Below are 19,579 nucleotides of genomic sequence, written 5' to 3' on the forward strand. Positions count from 1 at the left end.
ACTGTCTGCAAAAAATAATAAGCCGGATCCAATTCGAAGATTAAGGTACAACGCAATCATCAACATTAACTGAAATTGATAATTAGATAATTTTAGCTTATACCATCCGTTATACATTAAACGCGCACGTGAAAACGTTTTCTGCGCTTGCGCACACGCACAGTTGTAAAGATCTTACGCGCACGCGTAAATGCCTATGCGCATGTGTCAACGTGGCGCATGCGCAGAAAGTTCTTAGCTTTGAGGTCCGGATTATAGATCATTCCGGATTATGGGTGTCCGAATTAACGACTTTTGACTGTATATATAAATATATGTGTATTTATAAGGTTATATGTGTGTGTGTATATATATATATATATATATGTATATATATATATATAAATATATGTGTATATATATATATATACACATATAACCTTAATATTACACTGTGTACTCATATAAAATTTATTATAAAAAACATAATACAGTAATATGATTGTAAAATATACATTTTTTTTAGCTTATGAGGCAACAAATTTTTAAAAAAGCAGCAGTATATTTTATAAGCAGCTAGAAACAACATCTACACCCATATTGATAAATGCATAAATTATACAACAGAAAGAATTAATTTCCCATTTTACCTTTACAAGACAATAAATGCACATAGGAAGGGTAAATTTACTGAGTAGGTGTGTACGTAATTTAATTTCCTTTTACATCATTTTCATAGTATCAACAAATCTAAAATTCGCTTTGATCTGCACACATATATCCTTAGGATATTTAAGCGTCAGTAAACAATGCTCATTCAATTGCAATAACAGGTACAGTTTATACAACAGTTTAACAACAATATACTAGGCTGATTATTGCAAAATTGTTAATGGCTTCAAGTAAACTATCACTTCCAGTTAGTTGTTCAAAAGAAACTGTTGTGTGCTAAAGTAGGACTTCTGGTTGTTCAATTTTATAATAATGTATTAAATTTATAAAAATAGAAGAATACATAAAGCAATTTTAATTTATGGAAACACACAACACAAAAGGTACATTCATTATCTACATTTAGAAAGAAAACCAAAGAGCTTTATCATTTAACTCTTTCACACCTTTTTTTAAGAGTTTTAAATACTGAATTTCACTATGCAATAAGTTCATTTAAATATTATTTATTACTCTTTGTCATAAAAAAAGAAGTGTACCTGTTTCTAAAAATATAAGTTCCTAGTTCTTATTCTATTATAAAATTTTGAATCAAAACAATGCTAACAAATCTTACGAATTTATTAATATTCATTAACTTTCTGGGTTTCTTAATATTTATAATTTTATGTTCACAAATTCCCTATAATTATAATTCTGTACAAATCTGACATTAAATTATTTAACAAACAGATCATTTAATAAACAATTCCATAACTAATTTCTGGTTGAAATTTGTTTAAATTCATTTTTCTAACATTCCAAATTTTTTTCATTCGAACGAGTTTCCAAATGTTTAAACCTTTTAGTAAAAATGCACAAGAAACGTAGTAAATACGGTTCCTATAATTTTAGAAACATAGAGCTATGGAATGAGTTTATGTGCAAGACTGCTACTGACAGAAAAAAAATTAATATGAACAGACTGATTTTCTATCTCTCACCATATCTGTGTACACTAGGCCATATGATTGTGGAGAGAACTTCCCAAGTAGATATACTCAATAAATTTAGTTTGACAGCTGTAGTTGGTCATGCCTCTGGCAATTCAGCTACTCTTTCTGGCATTTCCACTTCTTTTCTATTATGCAGATGCTTCTAATACACACTCTGCTTTAGTCAGTCATTAGTTGTTTAGCAGGATGCACTGCTGCACAGTTCGAACTGCTACATAGATGGAGACTAACTAAACTGGCTTGTACAACCTGTTTATTTATACTTGTTATATATATATATCAGTAACGTTGTTTAGAATTGTGCATAACTTTTGAATGCTAAGTTCATATAAAAATTCATTAAACTAAAGCTGTAAATAATATTGAAATAATAATTTTAATTGAGAGATCAATCTCTAAAGGCCCGTCTACACGTAGCGATTTCCTCGGCCGACAATATCTGAGATAGCTCGCCTGTCCACACGGAACGATTTTCTCGTTAGTACAGGAATTCACTCAGCCAATCACTGTGAAAGGAAGTGTTCCCGTCCTCTATAGTGTCACACTGTCTACAATTTGTAAACAAAGCTTATGGTGTTGTCAAATAGTCAAAATAATGGATGACTATTTTACTTTAAATTGCTACTTTAGATACAGCTACAATTTTGAACTTAGCTACTGCTACAGAAAGGGGGGGGAGAAGAAAGTGCATTTGAATCAGAAATTGGGTCAAACGATGAGAAATTCTTGGTGAGCGTAAATACCCTGCTCTGGGAGTTGCGTATTGAAGACACAGTACAATTCGGAAAGTATTTACGGATGATGCAACGTGACTTTGATTTTTTGCTAAATTTAGTTTGCAGCAAAATTTTTAAAAAATATGCTTTTTCTTTGTGTACTGAGTACACAGATTACTCCTTTTTTATTTTATTTTATTTATTTATTTATTTTTTTTATTTCATTTTCTGGCACTCCTATTTGTGCACTTAAATCTTGAAATAATAAAATAACCATGTTTCAGAAAAAATAAGTAACTACTGTAAAAATAAGTAAACCTTTATTAATGAATAAATAGACAATAATGTTATGAAAATCAAATTGTTTTGGCAAGAAACAATTATTTAAAAAATATTAGTTTGTCAGCCAACACAGAAGCTGAACATATTAACAAAATTGGTAGTGACTGGTGAAATCAGTTAAAAGGAAAATGCATAAATTTTCTAGCATTCTCAATAGCAAATGACAATAGTTCTGACATGTCGGCTATAGCACAACATATCATTTTCATACGAGGTATTACAGATGAATTTGAATTAATTGATGAAATTATTAGAAATAATTGAAGGGGTTGCAAAAAATATTTTTTACTGAAATACAAACTTAGTAGAAAAATATGAATTAACTTGGGATAAAGTAGTTGGATGTGCAATTGATTTCTTTACAAGTGGTAGAATGCAAGCTTGAGGAGGGCCTATAGTTTGGCCTCTTTAGCTTAAAGTTTGAAATTGATAGGCGTGTTGCTCTACTAATTTGGAAAGCCTTCCAAATTACAGGTACAGCTGTAAGAAACGTTGGTGGTGGTCAGCCAAGAAAAACAGTGGTGATTGATGACCAATATACAGTCAATTCCGGTTAATCGGACCACATCGGGAAGCAATCATTTTGGTCATAATAACCGGCTGGTCCGATTACGCGAACATGTCCTATGTTGTAAGACAGGACAAGCTATGTGTAGCAAACAGTAAATGTACAGGTAAATCATGTACTAAAATGTAATTATGAACTTTTTGGTGCGGTACACACGTATGGCAAACATACGAGGGCCATCCAGGAAGTAGATTATGTTTCCGTCTGTGTCCGCTAGGGGCGGGGCTAGCGCGGCCATCTTGGGGTCAGAGCGTTGCGCAGCTCAGTCTGCATCTAGCCGTGCTAGTGAGAGGTTCGTGCTGTGCTCCGTTCAGATACTGTGACGGTTTGAAATGTCTGCGTTAATTGAAAATCCCGCGAGGTGCGCTCAGTAATAAGGTTTCTGACTGCAAAAAACTGTAAACCGATAGAAATCTATCGGCAGCTTCGTGAAGTGTATGGGGACAACATTATCACTGAAGGTGGAGTGCGTCAGTGGGTCATAAGATTTCAAAATGGCCGAACCAATGTTCACGACGAAGATCGAAGTGGGAGACCCAGCATAGTGACCGCCGAACTTCTCGAAAAAGTCGATGCTAAAGTCCGTGAAAATCGAAATTTCACAATAACGGAACTTTCTTTGAGTTTTCCACAAATTTCGCGAAGTTTGTTGCACGAAATCATCAGCGAAAAGCTTGGTTACCACAAGTTTTGTGCAAGATGGATTCCAAAAATCTTGACAGAGGACCACAAAAATCAGTGAATGGCTGCAGCGTTGAACTTTTTGGACGCTTACCATAAGGATGGTGACTCTTTACTCGATCGCATCGTTACTGGTGACGAAACATGGGTGAAACATGTGAACTGTGAAACGAAATTGCAATCAATGCAGTGGGGGCACACAAGTTCTCCCCAAAAACCCAAGAAATGCATGCAAACAATGTCGGCAAGGAAGATGATGGCGACTGTTTTTTGGGACAGAAAAGGTGTAATTTTGGTGGACTTCCTGGAAAGAGGCACTACAATAAACTCTCAAAGGTATTGCCAAACTCTCCAAAAACTCAGAAGAGCAATTCAAAACAAGCGCAGAGGAATGTTGAGCTCTAAGATCTTGTTGATTCACGACAACGCCCGGCCCCACACGGCAAATGTCACTCGTAAAGTTCTTGAATCTTTTAAGTGGGAGTTGTTTCCTCATCCGCCGTACAGTCCCGACCTGGCACCGAGCGACTTCCACCTATTCCCAGCAATGAAGAAGTGGCTGGCTATGCAGCGTTTTGATGACGACGCACAGCTGCAAGAAGAGGTAACGAAGTGGTTGAAGGCGCAGGCGGCCGAATTTTTCGACGAAGGAATTTCCAAGCACGTACATCGCTACGATAAATGCCTTAATTTGTATGGTGACTATGTAGAAAAGTAGTATTTGAGTGTGGCTTTCATCTGTATATAATAAAATTTGTTTCCTATACTTTGTTTATTTTTTTATTCCAAAACGTAATCTACTTTCTGGATAGCCCTCGTACATGTATAAACAAGAAATACAGTTGAACTTTTTTTCATTGAGAAAATTAATTTAGAAACAATTTCTAAGAAACAATCTCCACGATACTCAACATGCGAAGCCCAATAAAAACAATTTTTTACCCAATTCCAGTCAACATTTGAAGAACTTATCAAATGTGATCTGATGCGTTCTCTTGACGGATTGCACGTAAACGAAATCACCACAAACATCTAATGCAGCAATGGGACTGCCTTCATTTCACTCCTCAATGAAATACCGACGCAAAGTTTCAATGCATTTCCTCGTATCCTGTGTTGTCACTTGCACCAATTGATTAGCATCATCATCACTTTCTTGCTCTTCCGATGCTGTCATGTGTTTTACTGCAACTCGAGCAACGATTGCAGCGCCATAATCTTCATTTTCATCGTAGCATTGAAGCTCGTTGTCAATGGATAAAAATTCTTCGCAATTTTGTACCTGTTGAGGTTCCACATGTAAATCTTCATTTTCACTTTCAATGAGCATGTCCACATCCATCTCCAAAACCAAGTGCTTAAAGCCACAGTGAGAAAAACAGTTCTGAATTGCTCACTTTTCGCCAGCTGTCGACCACAAATGTAACTGCTTGTAAGATGTTGACCTTTGCGCTGGCTTTTGACGATGAGGTCAGCAAACTTTCTTCAATTGCTTCAAGGATGTAAATAACCAACCTTGCACGATAAAGGGTCTTTAAATTTTTTATGATGCCCATGTCCATTGGCTGGAGCTTCCAGTTGGACGTTCATCAAGCAATCTAAATGAGGATGTGCTGCACAATTGTCAAGAAGAAACAGCACTTTTCTCGAGTGGCATTGTAGCTCTCAATCCTTCAGCCATTCTTTAGAAAGTTCAGAGGTGATCCACTCATTTCTGTTCGCATGATACACAACTGGTAAACTCTCCATCCTAAGTCCTCTAAAGCAGCGAGGCTTAGTGCTTTTTCCTATAACCAATAGCTTCCTCTTGTCCGTTCCTGACATGTTTCAGCAGCACAAAAAAATTACGCTATCCATCACTTTTTTGGAGCCAGAAAGTGCAACATGTTTGTAACTTAACGAGCCGTCCGGTGTAACACGATAATACAGCCCAGTCTCATCAGCATTGTAGATGTCATCTGCTGAAAAATTTTCAAGAACCTCGGGCATTTGTTGATTTCCATTCTTCAGCATTTGCATTATCAGCACTTTCTTTCTCGCTATGTGCTTTCTTGAATTTTATGTCATGTCTAGATGTCCATCGAGACAACCAGCCGTCCATAGCTCTAAAGTCATCGTGGCACAGCTTTTTAGCGAGTTCATCTGCTTTGCATTTTAACATTGGGCTGCTTACTCACACAGATTGTCCATTAACAATGGCAAACCATTCATTGAGGGCCTCATCAACATCTGGATCCTTGCCTTTACGCTTCCGTTTTTTGTAAGTTCCTCTTCATTATTCACATTGTGCCCATTCTTCTCGCAGCTCATTCTCTTGTTTTATCAAGTGCAAAATTATAGTCTTTGCCAATCCGGTTATTTCCACCAACCGACGCTGACTAGTGTTTTGTGGTTGTTGCTTGATCTTATCCAGAAAACCAATTTTTTCAGCTAATGTGAAGTCCCGTCGTGGCATTTTGATAGGGGAGACAAGACACGCGCACAGTTCACTGACTAAAGTGGTCTGAAGAAACCTTGGTGTTTTTGGTTTAAGATGTTGAGGTCAAGAGAAAGATAAAATGCACGCCATTCAAAGCTTTGGCACTAAAATCATCCCAAAAAGGTGATGAAATGATAGCTTTCTCGTGTAAACTTTAATCATGATTGACAGGCAGGAATTCCTTTCAGGTGGAGCCTGACACTCTATTGTTCATTTCCACGAAACTCGGAGGCGCAGGTCAAAGAAAATGGTGCGCATGTTCAAATCCCACCGGTTTTGCTTTTCTCATGCAATTTAAGGAATTTCTGACCTTTGATACAGCATTTTCTTGGGGAGCCTGAACTACAGATCCTCCCATATGTCGCAGACCACCTGTACATCCACTGTATGCTGCCGACTTGTGGCTTCTGTTTCTTATTCGCTCTCACGTTTTTTGGTTTGATTAAACGGAATTTTGGCCCAAATAAGCAAATAATATTAGGCTTACGTACATAGGATTTGTTTTGGTTCTTTAGGATTTGGTCCAAAAAAGGGGCTGGTCTGATTATCCAGTGCTCCAATTAACCGGATTCGAATGTATTGCCTTTCAGGCAAAATGAAACGGAAACCAGATAGGGGGGAATATTTCTCAGCAGTTGCATAAAGCAATAGACGACAGGTGTCTTTGATTATCAAGGCCAGACAGCTTCATAAAGGTGCCTTATTCAGCAGCTGTCCTGAGCATTGCATACTACTGACACCAACCTATTGGCAGCACCACCATTTTACACTGGTGTACAAAACATAAAAAATCCACACCTCATCAATGAAGTAACATTTTATTTATTGATGAGAGTCGTTTTAGTCTGACAAACAATTATCAGTGTTACTTGATATGGAGAGAGGTGGGGACATGCTTTCATCCCACTAACACCAGGGAAAGAGATTGCTGGGCTGTCCTGGTATGCTTGTATAGAGAGAATCAACAGACGGACGAAGCTCCACATTTTTGACTGAGGTTCACTCACCAGAGACGTTTTATTATGATAAAGTTATCCTCTCTCATGTGCATCTTCCCGGGATGCCACTGGGCCTGACTTTGTTTTCATGGATGGCAATGTATGGCTTCACAGGCCTCATATTGTTGAGTAGTTCATGGAAAGTCAAGATATCCACAGAATGGATTAGCTAGAGTGCCCCCCTGATTTAAATCCCACTGAACATGTGTGGAATACTTTAGGGAGATTCCTGGTGGCACAATCTTACCCTCCAGAAAACATCAGACATCTGAAACAGATGCTCCCTGAAGAATGGTAACTTTTACCCCAAGAACTTAAATAATCTAGTCTTCAGTATCAACAATGCAACCACTGCATTCAGGGAAGGTCATATCTCTTACTAATTTGTTGTTCTCTTTCTCAGAATGAACTAACACCATTCTCTTTTTCTATACTTTCTGTTTCAAAACTTTTTCTATATGTTCTGTATTGTATGCATCCTATATTTTTTTTTTTTTTTTTTTTTTTTGCTACTATTCCTTATCCTTTAAGTATTTATTACATTGTGCTTCTGTAAGATGAATTTCACATCTCCCAGTTGAAATTTTGTGGCATTACGACAAAAATCAAAAAAGGTGCTTACGCTTTGCCTACTAGTGTATTTAGTTGGCAATACACTTGAATTAAAATGTGTATTAAACAAAATTTTCTTAAATGTTATACTTCAGATTTCCAACAGAAAATAAATAAAAATTTGAAATTTTCCTTTGCATTATTATTATTGTTAATGTATGTTTTGATGTATATTTACTAAGAGATATCGCATCTAAAGAAAACAGAAAAGAAAATTTAACAAAAGAAAGAGTTTCATAATTTTATCCAAAAGAGAAGAAAAGTATAAGTTTAAAAAATAAAAAGAAAGTATACAGAAAATACTGTAGAAAATACAATTGATCACTATTGAAAAACAAAATTCAATTAAACCATATTTGAGGAAAATAAAATTTCAAGCATATAACAAAGTTACACACAATATACCACACACATCGCACATTATTTTAGGTTATATCAAATAGGTAAATTAAGAATAAAAAGAAATTTTTTTGGAAATAAAAATACTAAACCAGCATGCACAAAAAAGATAAAAGACAATCGTTCTATACTTTTTAGGGATTACAGAGATCTTTCAGTTATTATCAAGAGCTCTTAGTTACTAGTCATGCATTATAAAAACATAAACATGCATCAGGAATCGAAAAATTTCATGGAATTTGTTTTATGCAAACTTTCATCCCACAATATGGAAAATAAAGCTCCAATATCTCAACAACAACACTGTACAGGACACACTTTAGTGACACTTTTATAAGTTTTCAAAAAATAAATATTAAAATGAAGAAATTCACAGTCAGAATGGGGAAAATCTTACATATCACCATACTTACATGAGAGTGAACTGGACAGAACAAATATTTTTGATTTCTTAAAGCAGTTTCTCCCTCCATTTCTTCCTTAGGCCGTACTATATGATCTTTAGTAACTCTGACTCTGTGATGGGCACTAACACAAGTATCACAAAGCCATTCCTGGCAATCCTGACAAAATGCTGAACCTTCAGCACCTTCCTCACAACTTGTACACGGATAACTGCTTTCCTCCGGCAAATTCTCAGAATTCTGTGCATATTCAACAAGAAATAAATGATCAACTGTATCATCAATATTAATTTCTTGTGAACATGTTGGGCAGAGTAGCTGTTTCACACCTAAAAAAAACAGAAATAGAAAAAATTTAACCCACAATCCTACAGGACAAGATAATTCTTTGCTACTAATAAAAGTAACAACACTCAGTACATAATTGAAATTAAAAAAAAAAAATTATGTGTTGTTTTGCTTTACGATACAGTTTTTAACCATTTATTCTACATATAATTAATTACACAACACTCACATTTTATTTTAATGCACAATGCAGCATATTTTAAATTAAAGTTTTTAAAACATTTATTTTTCATTTTAGGGGTAGATTTATTCCGCCCACTGGTGACTCAGTGGCTGGTGGATAATAGAAAATGATACTTAAAAGAATCATTGAGTCTTCTCTCTACTTAGCATAATATCACTTTTAATTATAGTAACAAAAAATTACGTATATATATATATATATATATATATATATATATATATAAGCCAAGTTGAAAGGCAGGTACATTAATGACTAGTGTAACCACCAGAATTTTGAATACATGCATGTGCATGTATTGTGTCATGAAGTCCCATACATGCTCAATTGGAGAAAGATCTGGTGATCTAGTAGAACTATAAGTAAAATTATTGTATTTTTCCAAGTACTGTAGCACAAGACAATTTTTAAGAGAAAGCTATGAGGGAAAATTAAGAAAACAGAGGCAGGTACATTTAATGAGTAAATGCATACAAAAAACTACGATACATTTTGATAAGATCCGTATAAACCTGACCTCTTCTATTTTGTCCCATTTCATGAAAAACTAAGCAATCATTTCTGGAGTCATTTAGTAGAACTGTTGAGAAGACAAGAGTGCTAATGTAAGTTAAAATAAAAGATGTGTTAAAAGACATTTTAGTATACATGGTAAGCATACAGCAGACTCAACTCGACTGTTAATACTGTTCCAGTCACCAGATATGAAAATAATTGTAAATATTTTAATTTTAATGTGCAAAGATGTTAAGAGGAACCCGTGAAAACTATTTGGCAATTATTAGTTTACATATTTCTTTATTTCATTTTAACAGTAAAAGAGTTTGGTTTTTATCAAAGGCAAGACTCAGAGTAATTTTTTTTTTTTTTTTTTTTTTTTTTTTTTAAATAGAAAGAAGTATTCATAGGATTTTCCTGTTACCCTGGATTTTAAAGATGGCAGATGCTTAGAATTTAGACTCTTAGCAAAAATATTTAGTTAATGTATTACGCATGTGTACAAATTTATTTGAAATCCTCAAACAAAATTGTACTTTTATTTATTTATTTTATAAGCATAACATAGAATGAATTAATATTTTTACATATAGGAATATTAATTTGGACATTTTGGAGAACTTGTAAGTTTAACAGTGCAAGAAAATTAACTTTTAACAAATACAATGTAGTACACAGGTACTTATAAGGAAACATATGGGGGGACATATTAAAATGTAATTTGTTTCTCTGAAAATGAAAAAAAAAAAATAACATTCTTTACCCATGTTTCTATTTGCAAAAGCTATTTTTTATCATATCAATTTATAGCCTATGTTGAAATTTACTGATATAAACATGCATGCTGCTAATATGTTAAAACTTTATTTTTATTTTCACCTATGAACAGTCTAATGGCCTGATTCATTTAATTTGTATCATTTTAGAATGGTATGTCACTTCCAGGACTTAGAAGAGAAGGGCTAGCTCCTAAAGCTTTTACCCCTGAAACAGGAAGTGAGGACATAGTCATATTGACAATGAGTGCGAATGCAATTCACAACACAGAAATTAGCATTTTAAATTTGAAGAACCAGTGTTTAAAATGTTTGTCCTTGATTTTTAGATGTAGAACATCTGCTTGGAATAGCCCAGATAAGTTGAGTAAGATAATGCAAAAAAGAACAGCAAAATGTTTATTATCAGTACAAAAAAGGGATTGGCAAAATATCAGGTTTTAAATTTCATCTCCTGCATTATCCCTACATCAGAAATATCTGTCCTCGATTTTGAGAGGGTAGAATATTCACTTGTAATTTCAAATCAGACTATATAAATGAAGAATGATGAGGTAAAAAAACTGCAGAAAGTAGCTCAGCAATGCAACAAACAGGTTGGCAAAATAGCAGAACCCTATGGCGAAAATTTTTGCACTCGATTTTCAGAGCGTAAAAAATTTGCTGGGAATTTCAAACTAACTTACAGAAATAAAGGTACATAAAAGTAAAATGAAAATTGCAAAAAGGATTTTTGGCAACACAAGAAAAAGATTTGGCAAGTTTGGATATTTAGAATTTCATCTCCTGTGTTAAACCTATGGAGAAAATATCTGCACTCAATTTTGAGAGGGTAGAATACTCACTTAAGACTTTCAACCAGCACATATTAAGTAGAGGATGATTTACTAAAAATATTGCAGAAAGATTTTGGCAGTGCAATGAACAACTTGGAAAGATAGCAAATTTTGAATTTTGTTTCATGTGTTACCCCGGCGATTAAAATATTTGTTTTTGACTTTGACTAATTTGGAAAAAATGTTACTGCTGTATGCATGTTATGATGAACTTTAAAAAATTTAATAATACTTACTCAAATTTAAAATAATAGATAAAATATGCTACTCTTTTAACATTAAGTTTTTTTTTTTTTTTTTTTTAATTTGCAAGCATTTTCTTTATGCACATTTATTTATAATCATTTCCTTATCTGCATGCTAACTGAGAGAATTCTAATACTGCTTGTAAGACAATCATAATAACAGCTATTTAAACTCAATCAAAAAACAACCCTAGACTGGTACAGTTTTAAACATATATGGCAAAATTTATGCTAATCTAAGGTTGATTTTTTTACCTAATTCTTTTTACATTGGCATATTTCTCTTCCGATTCAATATAATAATAGATATTTTATAAGTAATTTTGTAACTTATACTTACACCTATATTACATTTAAATAAACGTATGTAAGATTTTTATCTTAGACAAAACTGCTTTACTCACAGTACCTTAAAAAATTATTGAATTTTTCAAAAGTGTGTGTGTGGGGGGGGTAAGGATGCCGGTCTTTTTATGTCAAATAATTTGATGTTTTATACTATTATATTTTGTTTAGAATGCTAAGGTAGCACAAAATCGAATCAATAAATAGTCACAAAGGATACAATAATAACTTTAGCAAGTACTTAGCAAAATTAGTTCTCATTTGAAATATGCTTTATATAACTCTTAAAATGTTATACAGAAATATTTCAACATCTATGTATCCATTATTTTATCAAAAGCAAATTGTCCTTTGGGAAAGCATGAAATACATACCTTCTCCTTTTGTATTTCTATAAATATTACAGCATGTTCCTTCAGTACAAAAAGTCATATTTACATAAACAATACTATACAATACAGGATTTAAAAGGAAAACTGGCTAAACTATATATATATACAAATTATTTTAAATATTTACATTATTAGAAAACAAATATATATGATTAAAATTAATTTGGGGTATGCCACCTCCAGAAAATCACCTCCGCAGCTGAATAAAACTAGTTTTAAACGTGTGAAATTAGAACACGTGCAATACAGTGACCTCAGATTAATTCCGATTAACTACCCCTCCCATAAGGTTCGCATCAGCGAGGAGTTGAACAAAGGAATGAACTAGCCTTTTATATTTATTCCTGTGTCACTTCTATCCAAATTCGAGGGAGAATACTCGGGGAGGGGATACTACACCTCTATGAACGTCTATGAAGCCTGCCCCATTAGTATAGGAGACAGCATCACTAACCACTATACTAGCTGGGCAGTTTCAATTTTGACACAGCAGAATATTCACTCAAAATTTAAAATTGGCCCAGGTAAATAGAGCATGATGACATAAAAAAACTTCCAAAAAGAAATTTGCAGAAATACTAGGCCGATGACAAAATATCAGATTTAGTCTTAACCCTACCACAAAAAGATTTGTCCTTGATTTTTAGATGTAGAACATCTGCTTGGAATAGCCCAGATAAGTTGAATAAGATGGTGCAAAAAAGAACAGCAAAACATTTATTATCAGTGCAAAAATGGGATTGGCAAAATATCAGGTTTCAAATTTCGTCTCCTGCATTAACCCTACATCAGAAATATCTGTCCTCGATTTTGAGAGGGTAGAATATTCACTTGAAATTTCAAATCAGACTATATAAATGAAGAATGATGAGGTAAAAAAACTGCAGAAAGTAGCTCAGCAATGCATAGAATTTCATCTCCTGTGTTAAACCTATGGCGAAAATATCTGCACTCAATTTTGAGAGGGTAGAATATTCACTGAAGACTTTCAACCAGCACATATTAAGTAGAGGATGATTTACTAAAAATATTGCAGAAAGATTTTGGCAGTGCAATGAACAACTTGGAAAGATAGCAAATTTTGAATTTTGTTTCATGTGTTAACTCTGCGATGAAAATATTTGTTTTTGACTTTGAGAGGGTAGAACATTCAGACAGTTTTGAACTGGCCCTGGTAAATAGAGGATAATGAAGTAAAAAACTGCAAAAAGAGTTTGGTAAGATGTAGAATCTGGGCTTTTAATGATATTTGTTTATAGATGAAAGGAATAACCCTTTTAAAATTTGCTCACAGTAATCAAAATGTTTTCTTCCATTATTTAAAATTTTTCTTTGTATATTTTATTTATTAATACACAAAACAAAAACTTACATTTACATTTCATAGTGACAATCGCCATTTTTGTCCTCTTCCTTTTTAATATCATATGTCCTTCATTTAAACTCAAATCTATGAACATTTTATATTTGATCTAACAAGTGTTAAAATTTAAATATAACTTCCCAGTTGAAAAGTATGACTTAAGTAATGTCAATATTGAAACCACTTTAAATACTTAGCTGTTAATATAACTATATATATATATATATATATATATATATAATTTAAAAAGAAAATGTAAAGCTAACAAGTAAGACAAATTTCTTCTTAGTTTTTATTTTTGTATTACTGCGTTAAAATATTTCGTGGAGCTACATCTCCTGGTAACTTTTCAGCAAGATCGCTGCAATGTTTCTACCTACTACTATTATATATATATAAATTAAGATATGTTCATCTTATTTTAAATTTATCTTCTAAAATTATAATTATTTATTTAGTCCAAAGGGGTCTCTGTAGGACTATTGTTTTCGTTTTGCGATTTTGCCTTGGTTCACTAAAAATGTCCGTTTCACTTTTCAAACTGTTGCCAACAAATGCTAGAGTTCTGCATTATATTTGAAGAAATTAAATAATGAAAAATCTGCATAAATATATGTATATTTCTCATATTGTGATAAAACAACGGTACATAGAGGCATCGAATTTTGAATGATGCAATCCTCCTAAGAATATAGGCATGTGGATGACCAAATTTTAAATTTGGAATTTGTTTTATTACCGATTTCATATTTTGCAAAACTTTAACGAATTTTTGATTAACAAACTCAAAAATTTCAAAGCAAGCAATGGCAATGTTGTACCAAAAAAAAAAAAAAAAAAAAAAAAAAAAAAAAAAAAATTATCTCCAGCGCGCGAAACTGTATCGGAAATTCTAAATATATGCTCAATTTAAAACTATTTTGCGATAATGCTCTTGAACTGAATTTTATGGTTTAAGTGCGAAGAACGTGATATTTAATAAATAAAGGTAACTGAAAAAATGTTTAAAAAAACGCCCCTTCGGACGTAATTTAAAATCTGAAACCTTTCAGATTTTCTTTTTAGTCCAAATGGGCTTTGTCCCTGAAGGACTATTGTTTTCGTTTTGCGTTGAATCACTATAAATGGCGAATCACTTTTCAAACTGTGCCACCAAATGTTAGATTCCTGCATTATATTTGATGAAATTAAATAATGAAAAATCTACATAAACGCATTTCTCGCGTTGTGACAACAACGGTACATACAGCCATCGAATTTTGAATGACGTAATCCTCCTACGAATATGGGCACGTGGAAGACCAAATTTGGAGTTTGTTTTATTATCGATTTCATATTTTGTAAAATTTTAACGAATTTTAGAGTAACAAACTCAACGATTTAAAAGCGAGCAATGGCAACACTCTATGGGGAAAAAAAAACCTTTTTATCTACAGCGCGCGGAACTGTGAAAAGAAATTCTAAGGATTTATTATAATTTTATTTTTTAAGATTCATTTTAAAATTATTTTGCAACATTGCTATTGAACTGAATTTTAGGGTTTAAGTGCAAGGAACATATTTAATAAATAAAAATAACACACAAAACGTTAAAAAAAACCGCCCCTCTGGTCGTAATTTAAAATCTGAGACCTTTCAAATTTTTTTTTTAAATCTTATAATGTAATATATAATAAACTCACAACTTAGTCCATACTAGCATATGCTACACAAAAGTAAACTGAAAGCTTGGTTGACAAATTCATATTTGTTTCAGAATAAAACTTCTGCAGCAAAGCTCATGTTTAAAAGAATATTTATCAGTATAAATAGAAAATTATAATCCATTTTTCAAATGCTGCTCTAATATACTATGAAAAACAAATATCTCCATTATGAATAGTTTTTCAAAATATGTCCGATCTTAATCCTAACAGTTTATAATTCTTCCCTTTTATTTTTGCTGAACCCTTAACTCTGTCTATTAATTTGGATACAACCCCTAAAGTGCACACACATGTATATTCGCATGTGGAAAGAAACAAGCTAAAGTTCACATTGCAATAATAATACAAAACTGAGTACATTCATCTATATACATCCGAATTGTTACACCAATAAGACCAATTAATTGGTAGAATGGAGTTAACCGCACTAGCACAAGCCGATCGATAAATTTATAACCACGCCCCACGTCTCTCGAAGATAACTACTGAAGTTCTTAACCTACAAACATCACATGCTGACGTCACGATCAGTACAGTAATAATATATGTGGAACCAATGGCAAATGGAAGTGTACTTCTACCTCTACACTCGACTCATAACAATGCAAACTCTGCACATAATTCCTCCTGCACACATCGGAGAGGAAACTGAAGTTTGGCGTCCAAAAATTGGCGAGTAATCGCCTATGTTAAGGAAATAAAACTACAAATTTTCCGTTTACATAAGCGTTCGTGCTCATTCACAGTTTCGAATATTTATTAGTCCGCATTTTTATTAAAGTACACTGTTTTTAAAATTTCGAGGGCGGATTATGATACCATATATACACATAGTGAACAATTCAAATAAATGATATAAACAGTTAGCTAATTAATTACGGACAAATACTTCACAATAATATTTAGTTAGCCAATTATTCACGGAAAAGACTGGAAAAAGTAACCAAGTAAGTCAATAGTTTAAACGCACCCTGCCAATTTATTAATATCACACTCATAACAATGCAATGAGTAACATTTCACAGATGTTATATTTTCAAGCAGGATTTACTAATTAAAAGCATGTCTATTTAAACAGATCATGTCAAAAGAACACAAAATTTGTGTTTCAAAACAAATACAAAATAAGATGAAGTAATCATTAATACCTAAAAAAATTACATTAATGCAATAAAAAAAACCAAGATATGAAATACAATTAAACAATATGCATAATTTTTCCCTTAGTATATAAGGATAGAAATACACTCTAATAAATTAATTGTTGTTATTCGCTGTCATTGCAAAACATGTGAGAATTAGCTGCCTTATATGGGGTGCTTTTGTGAAGGAAAAATCCTTTACAGAGACATCTATTCTTTTTAAACCAGCTGGCTCATATACATTTATTTAAAATATATATATTTACTAAAGAAATATTGATTATATTATCTCCTAATATTAATTTTAGTAGAAGTATCTACAAAGAGTGAAGCCAGAGGTAGGAAGTTTATATACATACATCCAATTTGTTTCTAGGCTTTCAATTTTGGATAAACTACCAATATTTAATTCAAAGTTTTCATCCTTAAAATATGAAAAAGTGGGAGGTTCTCGAGCGAAAAACCAGGAGTTTCTGGGAGATTTTGTTTGGTTTATTTAATTATGGCAAAGCAATAGAGGGCTATCTCTCTAAAGGAAGTGATGCCTTTTTGGAGGATTATAAAGGGAAACTGGCTCAGACGCATGGTGCACACAGGGAAAACCATGAAAACGCCTATTTAGCCAGCCAATTTGTGGGATTCAAATCTCAGACCGAACTACCAGTGTTTAGTAACTTCACCGCTTGGCTAGTGAACTTCCAGGAAATTTTGAACTATGTTGCGACACCATTTCAAAATGACTCCAAACTAACTTCAGTTCACTTTTACAGAGTTTGTACACATTTCTGCACACAAATTATGTACTTTTAAGGACCATTAATGAAAAAAATTAAGAATCTATGAGCAAAAGAGAACTGAATAAATTCAATTAAAAATATTATCTATGCCTGAATTTCACTTTTGTATTTCCCGTTTTTGTATAAAGTTTCAATTTCTTTATTAATAAAAAAACTCTTTCTATAATGCCTGCCCATGTGATAAGATTAGAAGCTTTTTTGATTTTCTATGCTTGTGTCTAGTGAAAAGTAGAGGATTCTAGTGTCAGAAGTAAAACATTCAAATATTACATCGCCACTGTTCTTCCAGACGTTCTCCAAAAAGTAAGACTAAACTCTTTCTATAATGCCTGCCCATGTGATAAGATTAGAAGCTTTTTTGATTTTCTATGCTTGTGTTTAGTGAAAAGTAGAGGATTCTAGTGTCAGAAGTAAAACATTCAAATATTACATCGCCACTGTTCTTCCAGACGTTCTCCAAAAAGTAAGAAATTCATTGCAAACTTTCTGTAAAATACATTCATTACGTGTTGATGCCATGTAGACATTTTTCCTTTTGTCACCTATTTCTCGAATCTTCTAGAATCAAAGCTCTATAAATCTTGCCTTCAAATCCTTCTAAACTTTCCAAGCTGCAATGTCTAAAATCCTAAAGAAAAATTATCCCTACCAATTTTGTAATAGCAAAAGGCCAGAAATAGTTTGGAAAAAAAAAAAAGGAGGAAAAAGTGTAAAATTAATTTTATAGAGAAAACTGATGCACACTCCGAGAATTCTAAATACTCTGAGACAATTACATGAAAAAAAAACTCTTACTACGAAAAAATTAAAAAGAATATATTTATAATTAATTACATAGCTAATTTTGCTTTTGCTAAGAGCTGTTTCGTAAATTGTGCTTTATAGCATTATACACCTTGTTTATTTTTCAGATTCAAAATATTGTATAATAAGTTGCCAAAATGAAACTTTATAATATGACAGCAAATTATTACTATTCTTTAATGAAATTTATCAATGTTACGATGTTTTAAAAAAAATCAACAAATTCTCAGATCTCGGAATTAAAAATTTTCTATAGAAACTGATCTTAAAATTGCCAAAATGTTGATAAGTCGCCAAAATTAGAACCGTTTAATAAAAGAATTCACATCCCCAAAAGATAAAAGTTGTTTAAGGGCTCTTTATTAGAATAAATGAATTTCACTATGCTTATGTTTCACTTCTTGCTTAGAACCTCGAGTATCCCATCATTTATATATTAGAAGTAGAAACAAATTATAACCCATGAATACATTCAAAAGATACCCATACACATCAGTGAATCACCAAAAATATTCCTCCAAAATGCTAATTCACACTCAAAATGGCAGTCATAAAAACAGAGAGAAATTTCAGATGACTAAAATTAAGGACATTCTGCTGACTTTGGCCAAAAGTAAGGACTTTTCAGGAACAAAAATCGATTCCAAAAAAATCTAAGGAATTTTAAGGACTCTTAAGGTTTGTATGAACCTTGTTTTATAATGCATAATTCAAGTTACTGAGCTATTCATTACATGACTAAGCTTTAAAATATATTAGTATTTAATCAGATATTGAGAATTTTAAGCTCTTTGGCTGATTTCATTTTGTAATTTTCTCACTTTCATGCGAAGAAAACCACTTCTATAAAAGGAAAATTTTCATCAATCAAGGTTTTTTTAATCATTAGGAATTGTCAAATGTTACTCAATGCATAAATTTATTGGTTATGTATTATATGAATTTAAAAATTAGTTATGTATTATATGGATTTAAAACAAAATTAAATACAAATATCAACTGATTAAACATGAGTTGGATCTTCATAAAAAGTTCTACAAACATCTAACATAGATTAAGGCAATTCAGATGAAGTTAAATTTAATAAGAATAAGCATACTGAAAATCACTAAACGTTAGGAACAGAATTTGCAAAATTAGTTTCATTAATTTAATAAATTTAATTTACTGCTTAGTAACTGCTAAAAATTAAAACCCAGGAGGTTCGATAATCTATCAGGAGATGCAATGAAAGACCAGGACAACAAGAAACTATAATATACACTGGTTTCCAAAAATTAAGGGAAAATTTAACAAAGAAA

The 19,579-nt window shown here is 32.6% G+C and overlaps 1 protein-coding gene across 9 annotated transcripts in view; it reads right to left on the minus strand.

Annotated features, from left to right (window-relative positions):
- LOC118194869 (transcription intermediary factor 1-alpha-like) overlaps window positions 1-19,579 on the minus strand; it is a 219,359-nt gene that overhangs the window by 173,207 nt on the left and 26,573 nt on the right. For 6 of the 9 annotated variants that reach the window (XM_085822432.1, XM_085822433.1, XM_085822434.1 and 3 more), the window contains one exon: window positions 8,855-9,174. In XM_085822432.1, coding sequence (XP_085678558.1) covers window positions 8,855-9,174 — 320 coding nt within the window. Of the gene's footprint in view, window positions 1-8,854; window positions 9,175-13,838; window positions 13,940-15,893; window positions 16,042-16,116; window positions 16,189-19,579 lie in introns of those variants that run through there. The other 3 variants (XM_085822440.1, XM_085822438.1, XM_085822436.1) reach the window with 3 other exon arrangements.

This window comes from Stegodyphus dumicola, chromosome 8, assembly GCF_044657685.1.
Source record: "Stegodyphus dumicola isolate Sdum_Otavi_A_Nest chromosome 8, ASM4465768v1".
In the NCBI taxonomy this organism is placed as follows: domain Eukaryota; kingdom Metazoa; phylum Arthropoda; class Arachnida; order Araneae; family Eresidae; genus Stegodyphus; species Stegodyphus dumicola.